This window comes from Gasterosteus aculeatus, chromosome 11, assembly GCF_964276395.1.
Source record: "Gasterosteus aculeatus chromosome 11, fGasAcu3.hap1.1, whole genome shotgun sequence".
Lineage (NCBI taxonomy): Eukaryota > Metazoa > Chordata > Actinopteri > Perciformes > Gasterosteidae > Gasterosteus > Gasterosteus aculeatus.
In genome coordinates this window covers 17282748-17310323 of record NC_135699.1, presented here as the reverse complement: position 1 = coordinate 17310323, position 27576 = coordinate 17282748, and the positions used below count along the sequence as shown (strand labels likewise).

Genomic DNA, 27576 nt, shown 5'->3' with positions numbered 1-27576 from the left:
TGAAGTCAAGATTATACATTTAAGCATGTTTAATACAAACACAGTACATATCCAAACATGTAACACAAATGACCCAAATACATGTATACACAGTCCATTTCTGAATAGAAGTTTATAAGTTTGAGGTTTTGTTTTAAGCCACACACATATTACTTCTTGCATAGAAATTAGGCCTCTTGTTTCTATTTTATTAATTAATTGTATTATTTTACAGTGACATACATATACGCTTAGGTATACATATGTATGCCATTGCCACCGTACATGAGTTAATTTGTAATCAAAAAACGGTAAAAACCCTTCTTTATGAACTGAAAACCCCGGTACCTGCCAACGCTTTTATTTTGGCGGGTGAACCGGATGTTGTAGGTTCATGTACTTGACCGCGGGAAGCTTTCCGCGGGTTTTGCTGCACTGAAACTCAGCGGACCGGTTGTCGGACGCACCCCCTCCCCTCCCCACCCCCGTCTCCCTCCTCTCCCCCCTCCCCGAACGAGGCAAACCCCCGCTACGTTTTCAAACACCGGGGCAACCGGCGTCATGTCGGACTTCGAGGAATTCGAGAAGCAGCTGAGCGAGAACCGGCAGGGTGAGTGCGCGTCCATCCGGTCCTCCGCTAGCAAGGTGCGCAACGCGACGCAAACTTAACGTTACGTTAACTTACGTGATGCTTTTATGAATGAACGACTGCACCCGTCAGCGACGTGACTCGGACGATTCTCCCCGGTTAATGTGTAGATTACCGGCGCCGGTAACGTCATCCTCATCCCGGTGCCGGTGCTGAGGCTGACGTTCATCACCGGACGCCGTCTGGGTGCCGGTGAACGAACACGGCGGAACTCAATGAAATATAACTTATTATGTAAGTTATTGTCCTCCCTTCTGGAGGTAAATGAACTCAATCTGACCTTTTCCGGTTCGTTATGATCTACTCTTCAATTCGGCTTCCATTATTAATTATTACAACACATAATTACTTTGATTTAACAAACTGCATAACTGCCTGTTTGTGATTCCAGTCACCTGACCAAAGAAAACAAAGGAACAATAATAACAATAATAACAATGATAATATGTTGGGAATATTTTCACTGTTCACTATTAAGTTCAAACAATCAATATATTAAATCTGTATCTCATAGAAATACAAGGAACAATAATGCAATGCTGCACAGAAGGGAATTATGTTCATTAATAACGATCTCTGGGGGGAATCAGAGCATGTTATTAATAAAGAGAGGAGACGTTTGTGGTTTTTCTTGTGTGATGGCTTTTTTTATTTTTAGAAAAATTCAATTAACTGCAGTTGGTCCCATGAAATAAGTTCCCGTTCAGTAATTAAAGAAGGAGTGAAGGTCATTTTAGTAATTATAAGAATGAATTATGCGCAGTAATATATTACCGACAAGCTAATAATGCAAAAATGAAGTGTAAAAAGGGGAATCGCTGCTTGTCGCTGCACAGAGAGAGAGAGGGAGCGACACAAGAAGAGGAGTCGCAGCGGATCTCCTGCGCGGGGCGACAAGCACCGAGGGAGCCGCAGCCGGGAGAAGAGGAGCCGGGACCGCCGGAGCTCCTCCAGGGACCACAAGAAGCACAGGTCAGTCACTACAACTACAGCAAAGTAATAATAGTTAGAGTAATAATATTCTTTTACTGAATTTGTAGTACTAACAATTGCACGTTTTCCTGATCTTCATTTCAATGCACAAACATAACAGATTATGTTTATTCTGTGTTATTCGTCCTTCCTGATTCGCTCTAACTCGGTTTTTGGTCTCCACCACCTCTAGAGTGAAATATAAGACTGCTTGTTCATGATGTAGATTTCCTTAGAGCTTTTTAGTGAACTGATGGCGATTAAGTTTCACAGCGCCTGAGCTTTTATTTAGTAATTTCTCTGGTTCCAGCCGCTCTCCGAGGCAAACAAGGAAGAAAAGAACCTGCAAGTATTGGGATGTTCCTCCTCCGGGCTTTGAGCACATCACACCGTTGCAATATAAAGCTATGCAAGGTACTTATCACTTTAGCACAATTGAGAAAATACTAGTTAGTAAAACAAAGTTTTCAGTATCAATGTGATACAGATATCTGGATCTGTATATTCTGTCTGTTCATCTTTCTGATCTCTAATCTTCTGAATAAGTTCCAGGTTCTTCTGTCTGGTTATTTGATCCATGAACAATATCTCAGTTGATTTTACAGAAAAATAAGTCATTTACATACATAAATTCCTCGTTCCTCTCTCTCCTCCAGCGGCCGGGCAGATCCCGACGATAGCCCTGCTGACGACGTCCGCCTCCACCGGGGTGTCGGTGGCGCCGACCCAGCTGCCCGTGGTGGGCAGTCAGATGACCAGGCAAGCCCGCCGCCTCTACGTGGGGAATATTCCTTTCGGAGTAACCGAGGTGAGGCCTCCCTTTCTCTGAGACTTCCTGTTTGTTTCCCACCAAACGCTGATGTCGTTTGTTGTCTTCCTCCCCAGGAGTCCATGGCCGAGTTCTTCAACGCTCAGATGAGGCTCGCCGGCCTTTCGCAGGCGCCGAGCAACCCTGTGCTTGCCGTGCAGATCAATCAGGATAAAAACTTTGCTTTCTTAGAGGTGTGTGTTGTACAGTATAAGTTAATTTACATCTGTTTTTGCTGAGAGTAAGATGAGAAGGTCATTATCATGTGATAGCGTAACGTTGCCATTTTAATTTTAAAATTGGTTGGCTTTCCGGAAAGGCTAGCACAAGAATTTCAATACACAGGGCGTGTGTAAATGACAATAAAAATCTTTGAATCTTTGAATAGCTGCAGGCAGTTACTGCTTAGCTTAGTTTAGCGAACAGACGGGAACCAGGGGGAAGCTGCTAGCCCGGCTTAGACCAAGATGGAACAATTTATTTACTTACAAGTAGCTCCATATATCAGCAAATTAAGAGTCGCTCGCAATGTGACATTCAGGGCACATTTATTTATGTTCGCTGTTTGTAAAATGTTGCACGTTCTAAAATCCTGCGCAGTTTTGCTACATTTAGCGTTATCATATGAACAAAAAAGCACGACAATATTCATATGTCACTTTTTCAAACATTTAGAGAGAAATTCATGTAAATTCATGCAAGGATAATGTTTGGCAGTAACACAAAGTTGTCACATAATATAAATGTTAAATGTAAATGTTAAATGTTATATCTAAATGTTAAATATAAGTTTAAATGTTAAATGTACATATAAATGTTCACTCTACATATCAGACTTAACGACTGAACATTACAATATTTACATTCATATTTAACATTTATATTTACATTACATAATGTTTGGCAGTAACACAAAGTTGTTACATAATATAAATGTAAATGTTAAATATAAATTTAAATGTTAATTTTAAATGTAAATCAAAATGTTCACTCTACATATCAGACTTGACGACTGAACATTACAATATTTACATTTATATTTAACATTTATATTATGTAACAACTTTGTGTTACTGCCAAACATTATGTAATGTATGTAATATAAATGTTAAATGATGTAGATATGATATGATATGTAGAGTGAACATTTATATTTACATTTAACATTTCAATTTATATTTAACATTTACATTTATATTTACGTTTAACATTTAGATATAACATTTAACATTTAGATTTAACATTTATATTATGTGACAGCTTTGTGTTACTGCCAAACATTATCCTTGGAAAAGTTATTGCATGAATTTACATGAATTTCTCTCTAAATGTTTGAAAAAGTGACATGAATATTGTCGTGCTTTTTTATTCATATGATAACGCTAAATGTAGCAAAATTTGTGTGACATTTTACAGGGTAAACAACTAGTAACAAGTTTTAAACTATTTCATGCGCATTTAACACTATCCAGACACATCAATATAACGCTGTCTCATCATTTTCCTCTCCAGTTTCGGTCCGTGGACGAGACGACGCAGGCGATGGCCTTCGACGGGATCATTTTCCAGGGCCAGTCTCTGAAGATCAGACGACCCCACGACTATCGGCCTTTACCCGGTATCTCGGAGCAGCCCGCTTTCCACGTTCCAGGTCGGCCCCCCCGAGTACCCCGAAGCCGCGACGCATTCCACCGCACGGTGAGCTGAATGTTTTTCTCCTCCTCGTCTGCAGGCGTCGTCTCCACAGTCGTTCCCGACTCGCCCCACAAACTGTTCATAGGAGGGCTGCCCAACTACCTGAACGACGACCAGGTATCTGACCGAAAACCCCGCTGAGCAGGTGCACTCACCTTTCCCCTTTCTTCTCTCACCTGCTGCACTTTTGTGTTTTAACTTTTCTTTACGTCGTGAAAAGAGTCAATGACAATGTCAATGTGCACGAGAGGAAACAAGCAGCAGGAAGTTAAAAAAAAAAGCCTAAAAACAAGAATCAACAATAACATAATGCAGGAACAATTAAATAAACAGATCTATTATTCACAATGGACACATTTTATACTTTAAATGATTGTGCTTATACCTTTCTCGTATTAAGCGTACGTTAAAGAAAGGTAAGCAAAGTCCAGTATATTTACATAAGAGGCCGTTAAACAGACACGTTTTTATTTCTGTGTTGTATTTAACTCATCTGAGTCCATATTGTCAAAGAAAAAGTCCAACTTAAATTATGAATCAAAAAAGAAAGTAATTATGAATCAATTGGGTTGTTTTATTCAAGTATATTAATATTTTCTGGTTTTAGCTCCTCAACCGTGATCATTTGTTGCATTTTGCAGTTTTACATTATTGTCGCTTCCTAAATGTTGTCGTCTGTATCGGCGTCACCTAAACGTCTAGGTGGTTGTAGAACGGCATTGTGGGTAAAGTCAGGCAGGTTGAGGGAACACAGAAGTGCTCTGAACGTTGCGAATGAATCTTAAACAAAAGTACATCCATAAAGTTGGACGTTTTCTTAGAGAACATCAACATATTTCCTCATACAAAGGCTTAATTCAAGTCTAAATACTTTGCTGATGGAGAAGAAACCTTCCTTCTTACACGGTGAATTAACGCTAACCGTCCGTTCTGTCTCACTTACTCTAACGAGCTTAACCATCACATGAAGCCTGACGCGCCTTACGGCCACTGTAGGTAAAAGAAAATGGAATAATTACAGAGAGGACGGCCATAAAGTGCACAAACAACACTGTGAAAAATGATCTAGATTCTTGTTCACTTTTTAAGGTCGCATCGACCTCATCACACCTTCTGGTCGCTTACTGCGTTGATGAAAGGTCTTCATGTATCCGTGGTGACCTCGGCCTCACTCACAGGCAAAACTATACATATACAGTCTCAGATGCTCACCATAAGATCGCCGTAGCCTTTTTTATGTTATGCCGTTACCTTGGTTTTGCACTCTGATGGCGGCCTGTGTGCTGTGGTGAGGTTGATGAAACTGTGACAAGTGGGTTTAATCTCAGAGAGAACATCCACGTCTCTTTGTTCATTTACTTAAATCTCGGAAATATAATAATATTTGCCGTCTTCTCCGCCTCTGTAATTATTGTTTTCTTTACCCGTAGATGTATTTTACTCACTGACAGTCACTTGCCACTGCGTTAATACTCACGGCTCTTTCATTTTTGTTCCCCCACTTTGTCCCCAGCTAGGGGCCCGTAAGATCGTTAGGTCTGCGCTCATAATTTGTTCAGTAGTACTCATCTTCTGCTGCCATGCCAACATGTAACACAAGGCAAGTAAGACATTCTGGTGCTCACACGGATTCCCTCCCAGCCAGCAGGCTCTGTTCTCCCATCATGCATCTGGAGCGTGTTTAGGACACGCGGGTTATTGTACAGGCGGGAAGACATATTGTCAAACTGTCATTAGGTTTAATTTGCCTTTAGGTGGCAAAACACAATACAAGTTCAAATCTAAAGAACCTATTTTTCATTTTACCTCTCAGCTTGCAGTTCCAGCTTTGAATGGGACATATTTTATATTTTAATAACTACGTCCCAATATTTTAGATGTTTTCGGGACGTTGTTTTGTTGCTCAGATCGTCAGCCTTTCAAAAGACGCGAGCGTCTGTAGAATACAAAAAGTGTTGGAGCGACCAAAGCCCCTTTTGTTTTGTTTTGCAGTGATAATCAGATGAGATCACGCTGAGATCCTTGTAGGTTTCTGCGCGTGAGTCCTTTCCCGCCTCACGCCTTCTCGCCCCGACCCTCCTCCGCAGGTGAAGGAGCTCCTCACGTCGTTTGGGCCTCTCAAAGCGTTCAACCTGGTGAAGGACAGCGCCACGTCGCTGTCCAAAGGTTACGCCTTCTGCGAGTACGTCGACGTCGGCGCCACCGATCAGGTAACGGCGCCCCCCCGAGATTCACGGCCGTTGTCCCGTTTCATTGAAACGTGGCGTTTGAGGTCGCCGTGTTTTTTCTCCGTCAGGCGGTGGCCGGGCTCAACGGGATGCAGCTGGGCGACAAGAAGCTCATCGTGCAGAGGGCGAGCGTCGGCGCGAAGAACGCCAATCCCGTGAGTCCTGTGTGAAGGTCTCAGGTCTGTAGAAAACCCGCAGTCTAAACCGCCTCTTCCTGCGACCCCAGACCGCCATCGTAGAGGCTCCGGTGACGCTGCAGGTCCCCGGGCTCCAGAGGCTGCAGAACTCCGGCATGCCCACAGAGGTGCTGTGCCTCCTCAACATGGTGATGGCCGAGGAGCTGGTGGACGACGAGGACTACGAGGAGATCCTGGAAGACGTCCGCGAGGAGTGCTGCAAGTACGGCAGCGTCCGCTCCATCGAGATCCCGCGGCCCGTCGACGGACTGGAGGTCCCCGGCTGCGGAAAGGTATTATTATACGCTCTCAAATGAATTAGAGCTTTAACTTTTAACTGTCAAGTTGTACTTGACACCAAAGATCATTCCATCTGTATCTGTTTATTTCCATGGGAAGAGCTGTTTTCAAAGTAGAAGCGCTCTGTTAGTGTGAATCACATTGAGTCCCTTATCTAAGCTGACGCCTCAGAAGCTCTTTCCCCTCCTGGGACTCTCTCCTATGTGATGCTCGGCACACTGTCCTGGATATTTCTCAGGGAAAATCTTGAGAAAGCTGCTGTGCGCTGCACTTTTAGGCCTTGTGTCCACGCGGCACAAACCGCACCGAGCAGACGAGGTCTTACTTCTGGTTATAAAAGCACATCTCTCCCTATTGGAGATGTACAGACGCCATATACGGCAACCTGTCAATCACAGCGGTCCCGCCCATGAACTCATGTTTACACAATGTTTATTACTGAGGTAATAAATCAAGAGAGAAGTAGACTCATAGTCTACTTCTCTTCTCTCTCCCCCTGGTGGTCGCTAGGCGCACTTACAGTTCAAAGACACATCTGCGCTGGCTTCCCTCGGCACAATCCAATTTCCAAAATGTTCTGTCAAACGTCCAGGACTGAGAGTTCTGGTTTGTTTCTGTTATGTTTGTTTTGACCACATCTAATGTTTAATCAACTTTCTACAGTTTTAAAAAAGCTGCTGAATGAGTCACGGATCTGAGATCCTCCACTTAGCTGACAGGAGATGATGGACAGTTTTTTTCCTCTCCAGATCTTCGTGGAGTACGTTTCTGCTGCCGACTGTCAGAAAGCCATGCAGGCTCTCACTGGCCGCAAGTTTGCAAACAGAGTGGTGGTCACCAAATACTACGATGCGGACATGTACCACAGACACGTATTTTGAGCTCATAGACGAGTCCCGGCTTTCTGTCACAGACTCTGGGTTCAGTCGGTTTCTTCACTCTGAATTTTCGTCAGCGTGTCAAGGAAAAGACTTAAACTTCTACTTAACAAACTGGACTGCAGAGTGTTTCTTCACTGGATAGCTTTAGCTTCAACACCCGCACAATGAACATACTGACTTAAACAAGTAGTATCTATTAGATTTGTAGTAGAATGATTGTGACATGTATCTTTCTATAAACTAATACTGCCCGACAATGTACCTGTGTTATCGAGTATGCACTATATAAGAAAAAGAAAGAAAAACAGTCAAATGTCTAAATTTCACTGCAGAGCACAAGCATTCATTGCTCTGTTTTAGTTTTGAGAAGCATTCATAAGTGTTTATTGTGGGGCTGTAAGAGTGAAATATTATATTTATTTATCTTTAAGTAATAATATTTTCTATATGTCACATATGAATGTTGCTTCACCACATATATAATGCTATAACATGTACTGCTTACATACACAAAATGTCCATATATGTTTGTCAGAACAGCCTTAAAGGTAGTTTTGTAAATATTAAATATCAAAGTACAGATAATGTATCCAGACTGTGGCACGCGATGCAGTGCTATAAATCCCAAGCAACGTTTTCTGGGAAATGAGATCCAGAAAACACTATTCTTATTGCCAAAGAGAACAAAGCAGGGATGTGTGAGATTGTAACACTAACATCTAAAGGAAGAAGAATACTTACTATTATATATAAAATTGGCTAGGCACACAAGAAGCTACTTGAATTACAAAATTGTTTTGATTGAAAATGTTTTATCAAATACCGGGACTGTCCACAGCTTCAAGATAGCTTAGCAACCGTAGTGAGGATAACGACAACACTTGACACAAACCAACACCAAAATTAGAATACATCAAACTGTTCCAATGCAAGCCACAAATGTTAGCATGTGTAGCTAAACAGCTTACTAGATAACGTAGCTCTAATGTAGGAGGTCAGGGGGCCAATTGCTAATGCTAGCCAGTTTGTGCGTTAAAGTGGACGTACTAGCCATGAAGTTAACGTTGGTCTTGCTATCATGCTAACGTTAGCAGCTCTCTTTTGCTCTTCAACGACTTTAAAGACATTCAAACAAAAGCTGCTGGTGTTACCTGGGATTGCATTTTACATAATATATCAGTTAGTCCTGATCCTAACAGCTAGCTAATGCTAGCTAGTTTGTAGGTTTAACTAATTTAACGTTAAAGGTTACGTTTACTAGCTAATCTTGGTCATGCGATCATCACATTAACGTTATGCATCCATTACGTTTGTATTTAATGACATTCTTATTTTTAACAAGTCATCATAAAACATTACAGGTAAATGTGTTTTAAACCAACTCATGGAATAGGGCTAACTTCAGCTCTATGAGCTAGCTAGCGAGCTAAAGCTAGTAAAATAATTAATTAATTAATAATGAATAATTATCCATTTTTACGGTGACCTGCCTTTACAAGAGAAATGGCTTTGATCTTAAATCAAAGATTAATTAATAATTCGATGGTTAATCTACAATAGTCAGTTTAACCGACATAGCAGCAGCAACTAAGGAGGCGGGCCTTAGAGTAAATAAAAATGTCAAATATATTTTATATATTTATATATAACTATTGCTGTTTACCATTTGTTGCTGAAATCAAAGTAACAAAATAAATGTTGTCGTGGTTCCTTTTAAAAAAATTACGCATATGCACATGTCAAAAAATGCACCTTTTTAGTTCTGTAGATAAACGGAATTACTTTTTTAAAGCTTTATTTTTGTGATTTGTTGGAGAAATTGTAATACTCTGTGAGGACAGATACCCCAAACAAATCTTTTTACCAAGGGGATCCGAGGAAAATATGCATTTTGAAGACACCCGGTTTGCATATATAATGAACACTCTATTTGAAATTGTATGTTTGTGTAATAAGTGGAACATATCAACTGATAATAATTAGCCACTGTGTTTTGTACGTTTTGGGATGGGCTCAAATTTGAAAACCCCTTTTTGTTTGAACAATCCTTGCCACTGCCTCGAATAAATGCATACTTCCACTTCCACTACTCCGTCTACGGTAAATCAATTTTTCTGTGACATTCATCTGTTCAGTAACATGATGATAGAGGTATTAAAAATGTATTGGTTCAAAATTGTCAGTTTTGTGATACGCGTTGTGTTCGAAACACGAGTGTTCACCGCCCTCTAGCGGTCACGGTGAGAAGCAACCAACCCAATGTTAATAATACTTACAACACAAGAATTTATACACATGTAGGTATAACATTATCTGTGTAATTAAATTAAATTAAAATAACAGTAACATCAGTAATGGTAATATGCTTGCATTGCTAAAAAAATAAAAGCTGTTTATAGAAATGTTCTCTGGAACCGAAATCACAAATTAGAAGAAATCTTCAAATTGGTGTAACTCACTAAAAATACTTTTCCACCTAACTTTTTTTCACTGTTTTTCTAGATATTTTTCTTGGCCTAATATTGGTTTCACTTTTTTTAAAACATTTTTTGACATAATATAAATGGACTTAAATGGACTTTATTCAAAATATTTTCCGCCTAATATTGTAATTAACTTTTTCTCCAAATGTCATGGAATCTTGACAAGCTTGATTACAGTCATGACAGGCTGACTTATGCCTACTTCTATCTACTGAACTGTCATAGCGCCACCTACTGACAACTACAGCCATAAGCAGGATTCTGATGAACTCATCAAAAAGGTTTGTGGACACACTACCAGAAAAACAGACCCTTTCATTAATAGTAAACAGAATTATTTTTGCTTGTTCTAGAGCAGAGGTGTCAAGCTCATTTTAGGTTTGGGCCACGGTGTGACCCCGGGTGGACTAGTTAGCAGCTATTTATATCATACAATATACCGGAGGGCCAACTGTAATAGTAATTAAATATTATCCTGTGGGCCAAAGATAATTCCACCACAGGCCGGATTTGGCCTTGAGTTCGACATTTGTGTTCTAGAGTGTAAAGTAATTGAATTTTGAAGTTTATTCAATCAAATCAATCGTCACCCGGCGTAATTGCTCAAATAGGGTTTTATTTAGTTTTCTCTACATGAATGTAGAGTCCGTCTTTTCTCCTGGACTCTTCTCGCTTTGAACTCCCAGCAGTGATTTTCAGAGCTGCTTCACAAGCAGTTGGTTTTGAGACCTGCATTTCATTTGAATGTCTAGTATGTTACAAACGTGACAGCGTATTCACACACATTGTTTTTTTGCCGATCTTTACAGGCTTACATTTATGATTATATTTCAATATCAAAATAAGAATTAAGAATTCTGACTAAATGACCTGGCTGCTCTGACTGTACACACAGGATATCCAGTCTAAACTTGTGCAAGCAGCTTCTGATGGTCTCAGAAATGCATGGCAGCATCCACTCGAGTCTGGAAGGTACCTCTGATGATCATATTTGTAGACGAATACAGAAAACAGTACCTTACTAAGGACAGTTTTGCGATATAAGTGTTGTTCTTGCTAGTGGATGTGATGCAATAAAAGGTAATGCAATTTCATCTTGAGTTTTAAATCTTTTTTTGATATTTGTAAATGTGTACATTTTAAAATGTGTTCACTATTTTCTACTATGTCTGTCCTTTATTTCCAGTCTCCCTCCCTTAAGAAAAGCATAAACATGTGGAGGGTTTTACTTTGTAGGCTCTGACCGGATGTTGAATGGGGGGGGTTAACTCGTCACGTGACGTGTCCATGACGACAGAGAGTCAACAGCTCTGCGTTCGAGTGTTTGACAGATGTTCATTCGGATCAACGGCCCCATCCAGAGCCGAGGACCGGAGGAGGGAGAGCGGGGCCGCGTTTGGATTACCCCCCCCCCCGGGGCAGAGGACCCAAACATGTCGGGAGAGAAGGCGACGAGCCCCTGCAACAAATTTCAAGCCAACATTTTCAACAAAAGTAAATGTCAAAACTGCTTCAAGTCCAGGGAGCTGCATCTGCTGACCGACAACGGCAGGGAGCAGGTAACGTTTCACTGCGCTTTTATTTGTTTTATTTGACTATTTACGTGACGGTCGGTCCGTTGATTAAAGAGTAAAGTGACGTAACGCGGTATTTGTGGATTAAAAATGGAAGTTCTTCGGTCGGGAGAAGGTGTTTTTGTAGCTCATGTTCGACGTTAACGTTAGCGGGGGGCGCTCCGGGGTGTTGATAGCCGCCTGAACCCGCCCGGATGTTCACGTTAGGCGGCCGCAGTTCCCTTTAACTCCCCCGCTAACCCGCCAATGTGCCGGATGGGCAGTTAAACCCCAGCGAGCAACTAGTTTGACCCCAAAAATATGAACATTGACTCGGGGTCAAACCCGTTTAACGTGTTAACGGGTTTTTGCTAGTTAACGTTACGTGAGAGAGTTAAACGTTTTTTAAACTAACGTTAACTAACACTAAACTTTACATTAAAACATTTTTTTCTCGTTATTAGCATCTTAAATGTAAGTGATCTTACTTAAGTAATGCAGTTCATTTAGCAGTTTGATACTTAAAATAAAAAAGTGTCTTTACTCTAAAAATATGAACATCACTTGTAAATTAAACTGCTGACCTGTTTTTCAAAATAAAACTATGTTGAGTCAATGATGTATGACGTAGTTATCCACTCCTTTTTGTTTTCTGCGTCATGAAGTCGACCTATTTCAGTTTACAGTTAAACTTTATTCTGTTAATGTGACAAATTAATACATTTGAAGAGTAAAGTACTTTTGTCAGAATAAGTGAACTGTCACCAATGTTTAAGTCTTTTGTGTTTTCGTCTTCGCTTGTTAGATATTATACTAGTTTTTCAGTTTTCATTTGAAGTCTCAAAACATACAAACACAAAAGTGAAAATGGAGGAAAGAAAAACTGTTTTCTATTTACTACTGAATGTTCCCGTAGGTTAGCTCGGTTAAAAGAAATGTATATGGACTGTTATTAGCAGTTTTTAGATAGCAGTAAATATAAAAATGATAATACTGTCTTTAAAGATTTTGCTATGTTAGATGTCAATTCAAAAATTGGTATTTGCGAAAAAAAAATTTTTTACAATGGAATCTGACATTTTTTTTCTTTTTTCTTCATATAACAAATAAGTAACTAAATATCCAAACAATCTCTCAGTTATGGGAACATAACATCTCAGCAGAAGAGATATTTATGTCCTCTGTGTCCTCGGTGTCTGTCTCGAGAAGACGGCCATGAAGGCGTCCTGCATACTTTACATTGTTTAAATATGTTGTTACGCTCAGTCCGCCGTCCTGGTTTCACAGTCCCTGTAATTTCAAACATGACGTGACTCGAGTCATCTGTGCTCACAGAGAGAACGCTGCGGTGAAGCAACTACATAAATACCACTTAATATGTATACAATACTTTGGTGGAAAAGCAAACAGACAGCGATATTTAATCTACTTTCACATAAGACAAAAGAACGGCATGAATCCCGACACATGAGAAGCAGGAACTCGGGAACGCAATCAAAACAAACGATTAATTGATGACATAACCATTTGGGAATAACTTCCCTTTCCTCCACTTTTAGGCGAAGCCCCTGTATGGAGGCTGGCTGTGTTTGGCCCCCGAAGGCACGGATTTTGAAAACCCGATGCAGAGGTCAAGGGTGAGACACGATGAAAGTTTCACTTCCAGTTCTCCACCGTGACCAAATGGCGCCGTGTTGATGTTCTTTGTTGTGTCTCAACGTCAGAAATGGCAGCGGCGCTTCTTCATCTTGTACGAAGACGGCAGCCTGAGCTTCGCCCTGGATGAACTGGTGAGAAGCCGCTGGTTGCAGCCGTGCACGGTAAACCCTGCTCCGACCGAGCGGGCATCTTTAGGCCAGATGTCGTGTGCACGACCGCGGCAGATGATTTGAGCTTAGCTCGTCCTCTAATGCACCCCTGCCCCCCCCCTCTGTGATCCCCTAAAATCTCTTTCATTGCATCATTCTCTCAACACCACAAACTGCTCTCTGTTTAACTGTCACTCATCTGGGGATCAGTCCTCTCGGTAGGCCACATTTCCTAACCAGCTCACCAGAATAACCCGGATGCTCTCGGCCCCCCTCCGCAGCCGAGCACTCTGCCACAGGGGACGGTGAACTTGAATGTGAGCGCGGACATCGCTGACGCCGAGCCCCGGACAGGCCAGAGAAATGCGCTGTGCATCGCCACGCCGGAGCAGGAGATCTTCATCCGGGGCGACAACAAGGAGATCATCAACGGGTCAGTAGGAAACAAAAGTGGAGAAAGCACAGGAGCTGCGTCGGGTTTCTCTGTGACTGACGTCCCGACGTCTTTGTTCACCAGGTGGACGGAACAACTCGCCGTCTATTTACGGACCAGCCAGCAGAATCAGAAGAAGAAACGCAAAGTGGAGCCTGTCGCCACCCAGGTAGCAACGCCCACGTCCACCAAATCCCTCAGCCTGAGCACCGCGCGTGTCAGGCCAAACCATAAGTACCGGGAGGGAAACGTACAACATACAGATGTTGTTATGGCAATCCGTCCTGTTGTCCTGTTTGCCGTAAAACCACAAATTGTAACTGCACAAGTCCGAGGGTTAATCCTCTGGGTACCATGAATGTCAGCAAATAACATTGATATCCACCAAAGTGGTGGACCAACCATTGCCGTGGCTAAAGCTGCTAGCATCGCCTTGAGTTTCATGATCTGCAGAGGATGAACCCTTTTGCAATTTTTTTTCAAAAAGCTTTTATTTAAATTGGATGAATGGAATGTATGCTTTTTATGTGCTTGTATATTTTTATATTTGATTAAGAAAAGAACTAAAGATTTGTATGTAACATACATTTGTATTGCTTCATTGTTTTAGTATAATATATCAGCTCACAGCATAAAATAGCTTGTTTTCAATCCAACATCATCCTGGGCTAAAAAGTGCAGACATCTTACCGAGTGTTCTTATTTGTTTTTCTAACAAAACACCAGGAGCCCAGTGCAGCTAAAATGGCTGCAGCGGATCCCAGTTCTCCTTCCTTGGGGAACGCTGCAGAGTCCGGCAGCGGTCGGAGGCAGGAAGACCCTCGGCAGGGCGGTGGACCGGGTGAAACCCCCATAAGGCCTTTCCCAGACTCAGACCCCCGGGGCCTGGAGGAGACCCCTGCAGGTGCTGCAGAACCCCCCACACACACACACTCACATTCCCAGGCCTTCATGTCCGCTGGCCAATCACAGCCACTTCCTGTCCTCTCTCTCACTGTCCTAACGTCCTACAGATGTTCTCACACTTCCTGCTTTTTGTTTGTCCGTTTCATTTAACCCTTGTTTAACCAGGCTTGTTGACCCTGCGCTGACTTGTAATTATGTGAACAGGCTGGGAGAGCTTAAGCAGGAAGTTACATAAAAGTACACGGACAGACACACACTGGGAGATATCCAGTAAAAACGCGCGTCTTTAAACCAGGCAAGCCAATCACGATCCATAAAAGAGCCGTAAAAGAGGTCCTCGTTAGCACAGGACAGGTATTCCTGCTTAGTGGAGCAGCAGCACGCGTCAGGTGACTTACTGCCTAAAGGGCCGGATCGCTCCTGCTTCATTAGAGCGATGGAGAACACGCAGGCGGCCTAATGAAAGATGCTTTGTCAGGGTTCCCTCCGGTCATTTGATCCCTGCAACGGCGTTGAATTATTTAAGAGGCCTTTTTTAGCAGCATTCAGTGGAAACCAAACCGTTCCCCCTTTTTAGACAAACAACATTAACACACTCAGGTCACGCATACACTCTTATTTATATATATATATATATATAACTGCAGTCAGTTACATAAAGAGAGCTTTTCACATTGGAAGTAAAACAAACAGAGCAGAGATTGTTTCCTTTCTTCATGGTGATGTCGTGGTTTGTATGATGGATGAAATGACTGAGAATGATGAACCGACTGCAGTGTTTTAGCTTCTTCCAGCTCATTGTTTGTGTTTTAGGCACATAGTCATTGTTCATATGGTTATTTTTGGATTTACATTGTAGAATTTATTAACCGTCATGTGTTTGTGATTTGTGGCAATGTTACCTGAGTCACATTATTATACAGGAACAAGTATTAAGATGTTCATCGTGGAGTACGACGGTAAGAGGAGGAGCGCTGCAGGCTGTTTAGCTGCAGGACTCGGTGTGAACTCTGACATCGATTAAAAGAAGAACGGTTTCATCCCGTTTGAAACAAGTCATTGGGGAATCAGAGCAAACGGTTTCTAACACTCAGAAACCCTCTGGTGTTGTTTTCGATGTGCAGGCTACCTGAGCCCTGCCTCTTTGGATTTGGTGACCGGTGGAAACACCGACCTCGCCAGTAGAAACCAGCTGTCCGAGTCAAACAACATCCAAACATCAGCCGGGACCAACAACCAGAGCCAAGACAAAAGGTCAGAAACATACTGGAGGTAGATTTCCAGCCAATTCTGAAGACGATATGTATGAATAACTCTTACGTGTGGTGTGTTTGGCAGCAGTCTGGTGTTTACTTTCTTGTGTACATTGTGTTGGTAACCGCCATAGAAGTGCTTTGGCAGAGGAATGGGGGGTAAATGTGCAAGCAATTAGCACAAAGCCCCCCTCCCCCCCAGCATAAAGCCAAACAGCCATCACACACCACTAAACACCAGATGAAAGGCTCACGCTCTACCCCCCCATTAGAGATCTGCTTGCTGCATATTTTAAATTTAGCTTCGAGAATCCCTCCCTGTTTTGCGCCCCAGCAACATGTAAACTGGTCACGTGACGAGCGCGCCACTCGTTTCTTCACTCGCTGCCTTTTTCGGAAACAAAAACACCAGATACTCAATTGCCCCCAAATAAGGGCTGAAATTCCAAAACGCTGGAGTAACTGGACCCGTGCAGCGTTGTTTCTCAGGACCTTTGTGCGGCCGTCAGAGGAAGTGGACGTCAGCTGAGAGCTCAGACGCCGGGCGAGGAGCAGAAAGAGTGACGGGCCGCTCATCATGTGACGTCTCAAAAGACGGAGCGGTACTAATGAAGAGGTTACCGGTTATTTATGCTGTTGGACCAGTAGTGTAAAAAAATCAAATCATCATTTAATATGGTATAGAAATATGTTTTGGCATTTTATTTGCTTAACAACTGAGGACACGATTTGGATGATTGGACTTAGAAAATGGATTAATCAAATTATTTCTGCACCAGATTCGGATCTTCACAATTTTTCAAAAACGGACCCAAAACCCCCAAACTCAACTTTTAAATGACTGCGTTTCTTCACGTGGCCGCTGTGTTTCCTTTACATCAGGTTACTCTTTGGTGTCATTTCCTCCTTTATGAATACAAAACCTCTGACCGCAGTTCGACGTCGGCTCGCGTTGAGTCTCTTCACAGCAGCAATAACAGGCAGAGATCTGGTGTCCTTGGGGCTCCTTCTCCTGCACAGGCGCAGCTATCAAGCCGCTGGTCATTTGGGCGGAAATTACGCCATGACCCACTTCTGTGCAGGCGAGTTCAGGGAAGCCGCACTTCCCGTTCGTCACTCCTCATCAGCTGTGTGTGTTTTCCAGTCGTGGCGGTCCGACAGAGAGGCTTCTGGGATTGGAGGCAACTGAGAACGAGCCGGAGGCAGGAACAGCTGTTTCCAGGGTGGGCAGGAGCGAGGCTCGCACCAACGGCCGAGAGGTAAATACTCCAGAACACCTCCAGCCCTGCTGCTCACTCGCTGTGGTTCTCATACAGATACATTTCGTATAAACCAACAAATAGAAGACTCAATACAACCACAAATGCTGCAAGAATCTGCCTCGTCGGTATAATTAAAAGTGCAAGTCGTCTTAAATCACTTCAGTGTTTCTGCTGGGGCAACAATGCAGCAAAAAAAAAAGCCCTCAAAGGTTTGTGGTTCTTAAGGGAAGCCGCCGGAACAGTTAAGACCAAAAGCGCTGAATGGGATTATGCGCACGGCACAAAAATAAACTAGTGTGGATTTTCTGTTTAAGACCCATAAAAGATCTGCTTCTCCTCTCTTCTGATTAAAAATCACCAAATTTGGACACATATGGTTTTCATTGGACAGCGTTGATATGTAACCCATCTAACGGGTCTCTTCCCAAAATACCTCCAAGGTGAGTCACCGAGGAGGCGTGTTCAGCAACATACAATAAATACTTTCAAATCACCACAGCAAACCCGATCGTATTATTTCTGCAGGTTTCGACACGTTGCGTGACGCTGCAAAACACCGATGGATGTGATTCAGGTTCTGCTGAAGGAGCGGATCAAGTTAATCGTGAGGACAAATGAAGCTACGGCTGACGTTTTGTTTCAGAGGCAAATGCAAAGAAAGTATAAAGGGCAAAGCCAATGAAATAGTTGAGAGGAAAGGAGGCGAAGGCTTCGGGTGGATGACGTAGTTCTGTCTGAGGTGGAGGAGCACCTGATGCACCTGCAGTGGATGGTTTCACATGGTAGGAACGTGTGACATTTTACGTTGTTATATTCAGGGACACATCCTCACTTTCGTTTCCTCGCCGTGCTCCTTTGCTGCCGTTTTACCGCTAAAGAAAAAATGCAGATTAATCGCACGGCCGGTTCGTCGCGATCGAGACCGGTCCTGTTTCCCAGCTGCGCTCGGCCTGCCGGACCGGCCCCAACACGACTCGCACCACCAGGTGTTACTCAGGCGACCGCGTCACCGTGACGACGGAGCTCTGAGTTCGCCTCAGTCATCGAGCGGCACGCGTGGACGAGTCGATCGGGCCGTGTGTGCGTGTGTGTTGCGTGTGCGAGGGGCTGCGTGTGTCAGCAGGTGGGGGAGAGGCCTCTTGTTGGGGAGCAGCGCTGGTTCTGTTGCCCCGGAGGCGTTCCGCCTGCTCTCTGTGTGTGTTTTGTAAGCTGGGAGACGGCGTTTTTTTCCTCTGGATTCCTCAGATACAAAACGAGACGCGGTGTAATTTTGGGAACTCTCAAAGAGCTTTTTAAAAAAAAAATTTAACGAGAGTCTAAAAAAACGTGTATTTCCTGAACCTGGTGAACTGAGTCGGGCTTCCTTCCCATGCGCACATCTGTTTGAGGAGGATCGTCTCCGCGTGTGTCGGGCCGTTGATTAAGGTGTCTGTCTGTGTGCGACAGTGTGCGCAAACACGCAAACATGCGCCACAAACAGTCCACATGCTGTGAGAAGACTTCAGTAAATCAGGATTATTCTGGAGAACTTTTATCTCATTTACACTTCCACTTAACTCCTTTTTGCACCGTAACACGCATACAACGTTCTAAATGCACGTACTTTCTTTACAAAACACACATTTCCTGACTAAAATGCAATCCATAAAAAACAATAAAGACGTTTACAAAGTCGTGGTATTTACTGCAAAACAAGGTCAGTAACAGATGAGGATATTTCACATATTCAGCATATACGTAGTTTTTATATACTATTATTACTATTATTATTTTCAGTTTATTTAACTAACTTATTTATTTTCCTTTTCAGTGTAATATGAATTTGGGTGCAGCTGCATTGTGCAACCTTGTTATATAGTGAAATAAATCTGAACCTCGATTAGCGGGTTAATCTGCATCTTTGGGCTTAACTCTGTATAATTATAAAAAACAACCTGAAAGAGGATATTTGAGAGTAAGTTGTAGGTCAGCAGTTGAACCGCGTGTCATTCAGCTGAACACTGAAGATGGATATTTTCTCGGTTGAACTAAGTGAACAATGAGCTTCTTTCAGAGTAGAAAAAGTGAAATTTTACCCATCACATGGTGGGAATAAAGTTATTATATTGTGTTTTTAAACAAAGCCATTTAAAATGCATCCAATAACTTTCTGGACTTTCTGGAAAAAGGCCGGCGCATAAAATGCATATTCACATTCAGAGCGTTATCTCCGCCAGCTGGGAGAAGATCTGCGGTTCGCAGTAGTCGCTACTACATGTTCCCAGAAGCCGGAGGAGATGGATTTTCCGACCAGGTGACCTGGTGAGATCCAGTCACAGCTGACCTAAAGCCCCACCCCCAAAGTTCCCCCCGGATCAGTTGTGCTGGTATGAACGCAGTGCATTTATTTGGACCCAGATGGTCATCGCCGTGGCGGCTGTTAATCTTTGATTAAACAGAGACGCTCATTCCAGAGGATTTGCCCTTTTCGTCCCATGCGAGGATTTATGTGTCTTTGGGGGCGTTTGTTTTGGTATCCAGGAGAAGGTCAAAAGACCCTGTCCGGAGTTCATTCAGGCCTCTGAGCCAGAGATTCACAAGGCAGCCCCCCTCCCTCTCCCCACTCGACGCCCCCCGGCCCCCTTTTTCTTAGGGAAGCTTCTTCACCAAACAGAGGACGGGCTTTGTCTGCAGCCGGCAGCGATTGTTTGAGGAGGAAAAAAAAGGTCGGTGCCGCGCGGAGCGCTGTGTTCCCCCTGTGTTCCCCCTGTGTTCCCCCTGTGTTCCCCCTGTGTTCCCCCCGTGTTCCCCCCGTGTTCCCCCCGTGTTCCCCCCGTGTTCCCCCCGTGTTCCCCCTGCGTTCCTCCTGCGTTCCTCCTGTGTTCCTCCTGTGTTCCTCCCGTGTTCCTCCCGTGTTCCCCCCGTGTTCCCCCCGTGTTCCCCCCGTGTTCCCCCTGTGTTCCCCCTGTGTTCCCCCCGTGTTCCCCCCGTGGTCCTCCTGTGTTCCCCCTGTGTTCCCCCTGTGTTCCACCCGTGTTCCCCCCGTGTTCCCCCTGTGTTCCCCCTGTGTTCCCCCCGTGTTCCCCCCGTGGTCCTCCTGTGTTCCCCCTGTGTTCCCCCTGTGTTCCACCTGTGTTCCACCCGTGTTCCACCCGTGTTCCCCTTGTGTTCCACCCGTGTTTCACCCGTGGTCCACCTGTGGTCCCCCTGTGTTCCGCGTTGTGTCTTTGGGTAGTTCTCAATGTGAATGCCAGGAAAGGGAAAGCACAAAGAGAGTTCTGTGGCCTTCAAAGTGGTCATTTCTCCAGTCGTGGTGATTATATAAGAGAGAAGAACTGATCTTTTGAAGTAAACAAAAAAAAAAAGACCTCAAAGTTTCCGTGATAATGGCGCGTCTGAAGACCTTTTCATGCATCCGGCGCGCCGTGTGCAGCCGAGGTGGATGTGAGTGAGAGTTTAACGGGCAGTGTAGAAAAGCCTGTCGGCTCCCCGCGGCGCTCTGCAGCGGCGCCTAATCCCCCATCGGACGCCTCTGCCAAGGATCCAGGATCGGTTACTCTGCTTGATGGAATGCAGACACACACACACACACACACACACACACACACACACTGTGCCATCAGAAAACACCTCACGTCTTCAGATATAAACAAACTACCTTCAGAAGTGAAAGGACTTGTTATCATTTGAAGTCTTTTTTTCTGCACAGAAGCTCCAGTCACGTGGAGACACGGCCCGGCTCGCCGCCCCCCCGCCCCACAGGAGAGCCAAGTCTCTGGACCGCAGGACGTCCGACACCGTCATGACGGTGAGACGCAGATGAACACGTTGTATTGTCTACTGTTTTATTAATGTTGCTGCGGAGACGGAAGCAGTGACTTAATTGTGGAGAAAAAAAGAAAACATGGCTGCCGCGATGGCGCCCACTAGAGGCCGGGCTGTTCTTCACACGGAGGAAGTCATCACGATGTTCCTAATTCCACTCTGTACTTCTTTTACAGCCCGATTTATTAAACTTCAAAAAAGGCTGGATGGTGAAATTGGATGAAAATGAGCAGGTAAAGTTCAACCTGAATTCAGGTTTAGTTGTTGGCAGGAACGCTTTGTAAATCTGGATTTGTTTTTTCTCCAGTGGAAGAAGTATTGGTTCGTGCTGTCGATGGACAGTCTGAGGTGCTACAAGGACTCCGTGGCTGAGGAGGTACTTTTCTGACATTACTTTTTTTATACAGAATACTATTAAGAAGTATTTCCGTCCTCATTTTAAAAGTTTCTCTCCTCTTTTCAGGCTTCAGACCTCGAAGGAGAAATCGACCTGACAAGGTGTTATAACGTGTCCGAGTACCAAGTGCAGAGGAACTACGGCTTTCAGATCCACGTGAGCAAACAATCCCCTCACCTCACAGGCAAATCCCTTCTGCCGGAACATCAAATGAAGTCGAATGTTGTTTCAGACCCCAAAAGGTGTTTTCACGTTGTCAGCGATGACCTCGGGGATCCGTAAGAACTGGATCCAGGCTCTGATGAAGAGCGTCCGCCCGGCCAGAGCCCCCGATGTGGCCAGGTACTAATCCTCTTCCATGGTGATTAGCTTCTACCCATCACTCCTCTACATCGCCCTCCGATAAACTTTCCTCTGTGTGTTTGCGCAGTTTGCCCGTCCACCGCGGCCCAACCGAAGCTCTGCCCAAACCAGATGTGACCCGGGACTCCGGCGCCGCGCCCCCCGAGCGAGACCCCCGCCCCGAGCGCAGGACCGTAACCGAGCGGCGGCGGAAGGGACGCTACAAGACCTTCGACTGGGCCGAGTTCAGGCCGCAGGGCAAACAGGCCGCGGACCCCCCGCGGGCCACAGCGCCGTGCTCGCTGGAGATCGGCGAGCTGGAGAGGAGGAAGAGGAGGGAGGAGAGGAGGAAGAGGTACGAGAGCATGCTGGGCTTCCCCTTGGGCTGGGAGGCGGGGCCGGATAATAAAGCCCCGGGCGCCAGAGCGCTGAGCCCCAAGTCGCAGCGGCGCGTGGAGGAGGAGATCGAAGAGTGCTGGAGGCAGGTGGAGAAGACGGTGTTCCGGCTGGAGAGGAAGGTGCCGCTGATCTCTGAAGCCGGAGACTGTGCGGAGGCGGAGAAGCTGCTGGACGGCTACGTGAAGGGGGTGAGACCTCCCGTCCCCAGTGCAGCTAAACATCCTTCTTATCTCCACATTCAGCTCGAGGAATGAGTTCTATATCAGAGATTCAACGCCGCTTCCTAACAAATATTCTGACTGACATCTCAACATTTAGTCGATTATCCTGCTGCGGCTTCTTAATCGGGACCCTTTCCTTTGCAGGTGGAGGATCTGAAGGCCCGGCTGGCCGAGTCTGAGCGACAGCGACTGGACCTGGAGGCCCGGCTGGCTGCAGACGGGTTTTACGCGCAGCAGGTTCGCAGCATGTCGCGCCTCAGCTCAGGCCTTTCTCGTTCTTTGACACCCGCGTGGTCGCTAATGCTTCCTCCCGTGGTCCTTTTCTCAGTCGCAGCCTCTGACCCCCGGAGCAGATTTCCCTTCGGACAGGAAGGAGCGGCCTCTGAACGGCGGCGCGCCGACCCGTAACGTCGTGAGTCCAGAAGCCAGGGAGCTCCTGCAGCAGCAGAACCTCATCAACGCGCAGGAGCAGCTCGGCTGTGAGTCGCCGCCATCCACGCCTCAGACGCCCGGCATCTGGCTGCGTGACACGGAGGGCAACTCGCAGGAGGTGGAGGAGCCGCCTCCTGGGGCAGCTCTGTTATCATCACCTGCGTCAGGAGAACAAGCGTTATTCTCTCAGAGCGAGGGACCAACTGCAGGTTCAAACGCTGGAGTCGACAACGAGGACCAGCTGGATCGAGGCGACATCGAGCAAGTTCCCAGCCCAGAGAGTCAAACGGAAAACGGGGAGTTCAGTTCGTTAATCCTGGAGACGCCTTCAGAGGGAGACGACGACTCGCTCGGCTGCTGCGTGGAGCTCCGCTCACCTGCAGACCAGGCGGTGGTGAGGAGGCTTTCGCGAGAGGTGGAGCTCCTCACGGGCCAGAACGAGGCTCTCAACCGGCGCAACCAGGAGATGCTGAACCAACTGACAGAGGCCGACCGCGAGATAGAGAGACTGAAAGCGGAGCTCAGCAGCAGGTACACCGAACCCCACCACCTCCCCGAGGTGGAGCAGCTGGGCCGGACAAGGGTGGAGGATCTGGAGGGCGAGCTGAGCGCCAGAGACCAGCAGCTCCTGGAGGCCCAAACGGTGATCGCCTCCCTGGAGGAGAACCTGAGGGAGACGGAGGAGCTGCTTCAGCTGAACGTCCCGAGGGAAACGGAAGAGGAGAACAAGGGATACTTGCTCCGGTGCTTCGAGGCCACCGAGGCCAAGCTGACGGAGCTGGAGAGGAAGCTCGAGCAATCGGAGCGGACCTGCATGGAGCTCCACGCGCAGAACGCGGAGCTGAGGGAAGCCCAGGAACGCTGCGGTCGGAGGGCTGCGGAGGCGGAGGCCGACGTCAGGCGGCTGAATCAAGAGTTGGAGATGGAGAGGTTGGAAGACGGAGAGGGCAACGCGTGTGTTTCTGGAGAAGAACGGATCCAGGAAGTGATAGACGGGATGGTTGTGAGGTTGAAAGCTTTGGAGAAACTACTGGAGGTGATAGACAAGTTTGATTGTGGTCTGAGGAAGGAGGAGGAGACGACGGTGCAGAGTCAGTTGCTGTGGGAGGAAGAGTTTTGGGGTTTTCTGCTCGACAAACTGAAGGCGAATCGGTCCGAGCTGAATGAGGAGGAACCGGTAGAAGAGCTTCTCGCTGAGGTGACGGAACGAATGATGGCGGAGAAACAGATGCTGCTTTTAGGCTCTCGTCTGCTCTCCGAGACCTCCGCCGATGGCGGTTTGAAAGAACTGGACATTATCTTGAACATCGCGAGTGAGACAGAAAGCAACAAGACGGACGGAAGCCGGACGCTTGATTCGGACCACCAGCTGTACGAGATGGAATATTTTAGAAGCGCCACACGGGTGAAGATCTCTCTGCTGAACCGCCTCTCCGCCTCCGACGAGAGGCTCCGGCTGACGGCCGACCTGCTCCGCGAGCGGCGCCCGCGCCGCGGCTTTGTTGAGGCCGCGGCGACGGAAGCGCTGTACTGCTGCCGACTGAGCCGGCTCCGCTCAAAGTACGAGAGGCGGCTGGAAGAAACCCGACAGCAGCTGCTCGCCTCCTCCCTCGTCTGCAGCGACTGCGTCGCCTTGTTGGAGGAGAACCGGCAGCTGAGAGAGAAGGTGTCTCACCTGGAGGCCCAGCGGGCGTCTCCGGTGGATGAGATGGACGCGTGTTGCCAGACAGAAGAGGCCGACCCTGACGTTGGGTCACGGGTCGCAGATAGAGGCGTCGCAGATGACACTGGGGAGGAAGAGGAGGAGAGCCCGGAAACTCCACTTTCATCTGTCGGAGGTCAGTCGGGACTCGAGGAGACTAAAGATGGCAACACGGAGATGGTTTCGGTGCTGAGAAGAAGGGTGGAGGAGCTGGAGGAGCAGCTGGCCGTTATGGCGGAGATGAAAGAGGAGCTTGACGGGAAAATGGGTTCTGATCGGGCGCAACATGAGACGGAGATGGAGAAGCTGAAGGTGAGTAGATCTGGAGCGGTTAGCGTAGACTTCATGACTTGAGAAGTACATTTGATCTTCTTCATACCAGACTCTATTTTGCTAAAGTAAAGCGCTGCCACTTTTACACATCATAAGAGAGAGAACTGAGTTTAATGCAATCAAACCAAAACAGGAAAAGACTTATGGGTATTAACTCGTATACGGCACATTTCACGCCGTTCCTCCAGGCGACGTGTGAGCGCGGCTTCGCCTCCATGGAGGAGTCTCACCTGAAGGTCGTGGAGGAGCTTCAGCATCGACACCGACAGGAAGTGGAGCGCCTCCTGGTGGAGAGAGACGGACTGCTGGAGGAGGAGAGCGCCGCTACGGCGACCGGTGAGCAGACGCTCTCGTCACTGACGACCACGTGGTGTTTTATTTTGAAAATCTGCTGGCAAGGGAAAAACATAACCCATCGAGCTGCCGAGTTCCCTTCGGCCTGGTGTTCTGTTTCTGATCATGAAATCTTCTCTCAGCAATCGAAGCCATCAAGAATGCTCACCGGCTGGAGCTGGAGAAGGAGGTGCAGAGGAGATGTCAGTCACAGGACACCACAGGAAGCACACACCTGGAGGACGTGCACCGACAGCACAGGTAGGTCTTAAGCCAAGCGCAGGTTCTGACTCGGGCCTCTCGCGGCTGCTCACGTTGAAACCCGCCGTGTTTGTGCAGAGAGGAGCTGGCGTCGTACCAGCGGGAGCTGGAGGTTTTGTCCCAGCAGTTCTCTCTGAAGTGTCTGGAGAACGGACACCTCGTCCAGGCTGTGGACGCCGAGAGGAAGGCCTTGTGTCAGTGCCAGCAGGAGAACCAAGACCTGAGGACCAGGAACCAGGCAAGTCCTTCTCACAGTTACATCGACTCTTCTTTTAAACCCTTTCATGAAGGTGGGTTTAAGTCAAATGCATAGTCAGTAAGTTAGAAGCCTCATAGTTGTCTGGTCTCTGACTTTGTCCTGTAGGAGTTGAGCGGTCACCTCGCGGCAGAGATCACCAGGCTCTGTTCCCTGGCGAAGCAGGACGCGCTGCCTCTCAGTCAGGGGATGGACGTGTACGAGATGGAGGTGAGTCTTCTTCTAGGTCTCAGCTTCACGAAGCTTTGAAGTCGGTTTCACATATTTACTTTACTGTTCTCATCACGTTGTTTTCAGAGAAGAGGTAATGAAAAGTGCCGCAGTCCGTAGGAGACTCAAACTTAAGTTAATAAATAAAAGAGCAAATACCACAAATTTCAAAGTAATAAAATCTCCATCTTATGTTGCAATAAACAAAATCGAAAGGTTATAATTTAGAGAAGTCTGTGGCTCCCTCTAGTGGTGGTTGGCACAGTAAGAAGGTAATAAAACGTGGTGGTGAATGATGATGAGGACTGATGTTTTGGTCTCAGATCACCCTGCGAGTGAAGGAGTCCGAGGTTCAGTGTCTGAAGCAGGAGATCACATCCCTGAGGGACGACCTGCAGGCGGCACAGAGGGTGAGAATCCAACGAATCGTAAGTAATACACCCGCGGCTCAGAGAGCGAGAAGTGAACGTGTGGTCCGGTCACGTTGCAGGACAAGAGGAGCGCCACAAAGAAGTGCAAAGACGTGTACGCGGAGCTGAGCATCACCAGGGCCAAAGCAGAGAGAGAGATGGAGGCGCTGAGGGAAAACCTGAGGCTGGCTCATCGCGCTCTGGACCACAACACACCATGAACAATGTCCATCAACACTACATTTTACTGTAACACGGAGAATTCACCCACTAGAAAGTATGTTAATAAACCCTGGAGCCCTCGTACACAATCTCATTTCACCTCCTTTTTACGTTCGGTTTTAGATGTTCATGTCTTTCTGTTGGTTACACGTTTAGATCACTTACTTACATTTTTGACCCTCACTGTCATTTACAAGTATTTTCACTTCAACGGTCCGGTGAAGTTATTTTTGATATATGTGTTTTCCCCAAAGTGATCTTAATGTTGCGTATTATGTATATATTTTACATGTACAGTCATTTTGTTATTGTAACACTTACCGACGTATGTGTGTTGCTCTCTAACCTCTGCTGTATGTGTCGTCATTAAACTGGTCATTTTTTTTATCAATTAAATAAATTAAACTCTTACAGGTACATTTACTTGTAATTTATATTTGTGAACTGCAGTATTAAAATATAAGTACTTTTTATTAATAAAACCAAATTGGCAGATTTAACCTACACTGTCATTTTGAGTTGTTTCAGCGTGGACATTTAGGGGCACATCTTGTTTTATTTTGTTAATGAGTCGAACTTTGTATAAGAAAGATAAATAAATCTGTCAATCTATGTTACATTGATGTATTCTGGCCCCCTTTCACAGTATTCAACACTCTTTCAAGAGAAAGAAGAGTCAAGTCATCATGAAAAATAAAGATAAGCACTGAAGCGGTTGGTGGTTGCGAGTGATTATTTCAAAATAAAAGCATAACTGACATTCAATAACGTCTTTAGATCTACTGTGAAAACTACTGTTCTCTACTCTGCAGAAAATAACGTAACTACCATTAGTGCTAAAATAGGTTTTCTTTGGCTTTAACATCTG

The 27576-nt window shown here is 45.7% G+C and overlaps 2 protein-coding genes across 2 annotated transcripts; both read left to right on the top strand.

Moving 5' to 3' along the window:
* Positions 1-275: 275 nt before the first annotated feature.
* LOC120827863 (splicing factor U2AF 65 kDa subunit) lies at positions 276-9777 on the top strand. Its single transcript, XM_040191005.2, has 11 exons — positions 276-589; positions 1465-1600; positions 1911-2014; positions 2257-2408; positions 2486-2602; positions 3921-4059; positions 4141-4220; positions 6191-6313; positions 6400-6486; positions 6558-6800; positions 7557-9777. Exons 1-11 carry the CDS (start codon positions 541-543, stop codon positions 7686-7688), a joined length of 1362 nt encoding a protein of 453 aa, XP_040046939.2. The 5' UTR covers positions 276-540; the 3' UTR covers positions 7689-9777.
* Positions 9778-11421: 1644 nt separating this feature from the next.
* Positions 11422-27419, top strand: LOC120827617 (uncharacterized). The gene is made up of 22 exons (XM_040190660.2): positions 11422-11730; positions 13284-13361; positions 13449-13514; positions 13814-13965; positions 14050-14134; positions 14692-14869; positions 15996-16125; positions 17269-17383; positions 21075-21173; positions 21367-21423; positions 21498-21566; positions 21654-21743; positions 21820-21929; positions 22018-22516; positions 22694-22786; positions 22878-24995; positions 25205-25352; positions 25493-25610; positions 25689-25848; positions 25975-26076; positions 26400-26486; positions 26567-27419. Exons 1-22 carry the CDS (start codon positions 11503-11505, stop codon positions 26705-26707), a joined length of 4923 nt encoding a protein of 1640 aa, XP_040046594.2. The 5' UTR covers positions 11422-11502; the 3' UTR covers positions 26708-27419.
* The last annotated feature ends 157 nt before the right edge of the window (positions 27420-27576 follow it).